At 42.5% G+C, this 3,860-nt stretch overlaps 1 protein-coding gene across 3 annotated transcripts in view; it reads left to right on the forward strand.

Annotated features, from left to right (window-relative positions):
- The window catches only part of SLC22A2 (solute carrier family 22 member 2), a 43,645-nt gene extending 40,329 nt beyond the window's left edge, over positions 1-3,316 (forward strand). For all 3 annotated transcript variants that reach the window (XM_045294449.1, XM_004701918.2, XM_045294450.1), the window contains one exon: positions 2,822-3,316. In XM_045294449.1, the coding sequence (XP_045150384.1) occupies positions 2,822-2,888 (67 nt within the window). In that variant the 3' untranslated portion in view covers positions 2,889-3,316. The remainder of the gene's footprint in view (positions 1-2,821) is intronic.
- The last annotated feature ends 544 nt before the right edge of the window (positions 3,317-3,860 follow it).

A 3,860-nucleotide genomic window follows, 5' to 3' on the forward strand; every position in this document is an offset into this window, starting at 1 on the left:
GAGGATGTACACTGGTACAGATAGGAACTGGAAACACAGGGAATCCAGGGCAGATGATCCCTTCAGGACCAGTGATGTGAGTGGAGGTACTGGGAGTGTAGAGGGAGAGTGGGTTGGAAAGGGGAAACCGATTACAAGGATCTACATATGACCTCCTCCATGAGGGACAGACAACAGAAAAGTGGGTGAAGGGAGACATCGGACGGGCAAGATATGACAAAATAATAATTTATAAATTATCAAGGGCTCATGAGGGAGGGAGGAGCGGAGAGGGAGGGGAAGAAATGAAGAGCTGATGCCAGGGGCTTACGTGGAGAGCAAATGTTTTGCAAATGATGAGGGCAATGAATGTACAAATGTGCTTTATACAATGGATGGATGTATGGATTGCGATAAGAGTTGTATGAGCCCGTAATAAAACGATTAAAAAAAAAGGAAAGTTAAAAAAAATTGTCAAACCGATGTTGTTTACAGCTTCCCCAAGAAATGCCACTCCATATAGATAAAAGTAGCAAAACTTCGCAGGTAGAAACTCAGGCCAGGATGATTCCCCAGGGCTTAGAGGAGGGAGCTATCAGGCCGTTTTTTCTAAAGAACAAGGCGGGAACCACATAAAGGAATGAATCCCTCCAAGCCATCTGTGTGTTCCTAACTTTTCTAAATCTCAATTGTTTGCTCTGTCAACAAGAAAAAACAATTCCTGCCTTCGTAGATACAATTAAACATGAGAAGGCACATCAATAATCATTATGATTCATAGAAGTTTTCATAGCTGACGTATAAAACAGGAAACGGTGTACCTAGACTTTTTCCTGGCAATCACGTTTTAAAGTATGTTTGGAGTTACTGTGAGCAATAGAAATGCAATTCAGAGATAGGACCTGTACAGCCACTGGTAAGATTTTTTTTTCAATTGTCATCAGGAGATTTCAAAAGATGCTGATGTCGTATAAGATATTTTCCTAGGGTTGGTTTATAGTCTTTCTATTTTGGTGCTCTACAAAAGCTTATAGGAAGATGTGTGCTTTTAGTTTTTCACATGACACAAGTCAAGCCACCTTTCTAAGATAGAAGCTGGGTCTGTATGCAGCTTGGAGAACTGCAGAATGAGAGGCTGAGAACTGGGAGGGATCTTGGGGAGGGGCCCACCTACACAGAATGATAGAGGTACCCTGGAGGAGGTAGTGGTCCCCATGAGCCTCACAGCCAGCCACAGTGGGTCCCTACAGTCAGGCAGGCAGCTGCCTCATTCAGGAGAGCTGACTAGAGAGAGGTCCAGGGGCCCAGCCACTGTAGGAGAGCTGGCAGGAGTAGACTAGGACCTTACTTCTCTGCTGCCCACATCATTTGGTTTTTAAGGGCCCCAGGTCCATCTGGAGTCAGACCTAGTTACAAATACCATCTCACTCACTTAGTGAAGTACAGCTTATTCTCCCACGTAAGCCTGCTTCCTGTTCCGTAAAACACGCGATTTCAACTACTTCTCTTCAAGCTCATCTGATGCATGATCCCACTGAGTTCTCACAACTCTATGAACTAGGGTTTGTTATTAACTGAATTTGACAACTGAAAAGACCAGAGCTCAGCGAAAGCAAAGAATTAGCCCAACGTCATAGGGCCAGGAAGTAACAAGGTCAAGAGCCTAATCCTGATGGTCAAACAGCATAGCCTCTGCCCTGCATGTAGGCTGCCTCTCCCAGAGGCTGGGTTCACAGTTGGGCAAAGGAAGATGGAGTGTCTCATACCGCCTGGATTGTTTTCTTAGTTGCCAGCCCATGGTGGCTGTTGTTGGTACTGATGTTGTTAATGCTGCTGTTGATGAAGCATCGCTGCTGTTAAGGTTGATGTTGTTGCTGCCACTGTCGGTGAGGTTGTGAGCATAGTTGATGCTGTAGTTCTTGAAGATGAAGATAATGGTGTTGGTTTCTTTGTTGATGCTCTAGTTGATGATGACAATGTTGATGTTGCAGTTGTTGATGGTCCCGATGACATTGTTGCTCTTGTTCACATTGTTGTTGGAGGAGTGACCACGGGACTCAGTCAACTTGATTGGGCCCCTGCGCTGGAGTCTGAGAAGATTCCAGTATCAGTGGAGAATCTAAGGAATCTTCTGCTACCTGCTGTTTCTGAGCAGGACAAACCACCTCCCAAGGAGGGAAGCACTGAGGAGCTCCAGGGACATAGAGCACCCCACACCTGACTTCGATGTCACCCTAAACAGGACTGTATCTGGGCAGCAGGGCACGACGGGGACCTACCCAATGCGGAAAGCTGCGTTTCTGCAAGAGCTTCAGCAAGAAGCCAGCATTTGTAGAAACAGAATAAATTCACCAAACTTGTCATTTGTATAAGCTTGTGAATTAAAATTTTCACCTGCCAAGATGTTAAAAAGTAAATGAGCTTGAGTTAAAAGAAATCTCAATTCTATTTTCAGAATTGGTGATCTTTGTGTGTGTGTTACAATCACTGTTTTTAAATGGCATAAGATTGGATTTAAACTTTACCCACCTTCTCTATCTACAGAAAGGTGAGAGATCCTATGTAGGAAATATTTTAGGCCAGTCCTGCTTCAAGAAGGGTCCATCAGGAGCTAGCCCACCCATATTAGTCTAACTCTGTCCATTTTTAAATTTTTACTTATTTAGTTGACCAGTTCGTTGGTTGCTTGCTTTCGAATCACCCCTTGGAACACATGACAAAATTGGGCCTGGATGGAGCTGGTCCACATTGATTGTCCCATTATTTATCACCCACTTTATTTGGGTTTCCTGTCTCCTCATAATTTATTTCTCCCCTTCTCATTTTTGTTTTATTACTGCAGACCAAGAAAAAGTAAAGAAAAGATGATTTATCTGCAAGTCAAGAAACTAGACATTCCATTAAGCTAAGAAGAGAGACCGTTACCCCTGCGACGGCCCCACTTGGATGGTACCCAGGCCAGAGTCAGCGTTCTTCACGCACCACCAAACGCGTACAGCCCTCCTGCCTCCCCTGAACCCTGTCATCTTAGATTTATAACCAAGTGGAATATGTTGTACTATTGGATAAAACTCTATCTGTGGGATTTAATCCTGCCAAGTCCCTCCAGCTCCCAGTATTCCCAGATTCCATAGGACAATGACCATTGGCTTGCTGGGTTGGTTTTTTTTTTTCCACCTTTGTATTTCTTTTCCTTTTTTTCAATCCTTTCCCCACATGGAACCCAAACACATAGGGGAACTGTGAGCCAGGGAAACAGAACAGAAATGATCTGAAAGCAATAAAGTTGGAAGTAGGGAATGTGTTTTCTTAAGGAAATAAAACACCCAGAACAGTTTCAAGTTGTCCAGAATTTATTTCAAGAACTTTATAAAGACCTTTTAGGATCATCTGCAGAGAAATTTTAAAATATATTCATTTATGTTTTTGCATTAAGCTTTAAAGAAAACTAACGTGAAATCATCAGAATTATAAGTTGAGAAATTACTCGGTCCTCTGTAGTTAGATTTGATAAATACCAAGATGTGCCCTTTTCACAAAAGATCTTCAGAAAAGGTCAAGAAAAAGCAAGCGCTGAGTTGACATTATCAAAACATGGATGTTCATTTTTCAGTCTGTTAAAAATTTCTCCCCATCCTATTCAAAACAAGTACAGTAGAGGCCCCTTATCCAGCCCTGTACTTATGAGAAGGGGGTTACTTTAAATTATATATGTGTGTGTGTGTTTATACATACACATACATATATATGATTTAAACTTAAAACTTTACACCCACACATACATCTTTATGTCTACAGTGAGGAGCAAAGAGATTTCCTTAAAATGCAAACAGTCCATGGGTCACTTCTATCGGAGGCACAGATAGCTCTTTCTTGTTCTT

This window comes from Echinops telfairi, unplaced genomic scaffold (genome assembly GCF_000313985.2).
Source record: "Echinops telfairi isolate 266 unplaced genomic scaffold, ASM31398v2 ScPeMD7_3533;HRSCAF=4204_0, whole genome shotgun sequence".
Taxonomy (NCBI): domain Eukaryota; kingdom Metazoa; phylum Chordata; class Mammalia; order Afrosoricida; family Tenrecidae; genus Echinops; species Echinops telfairi.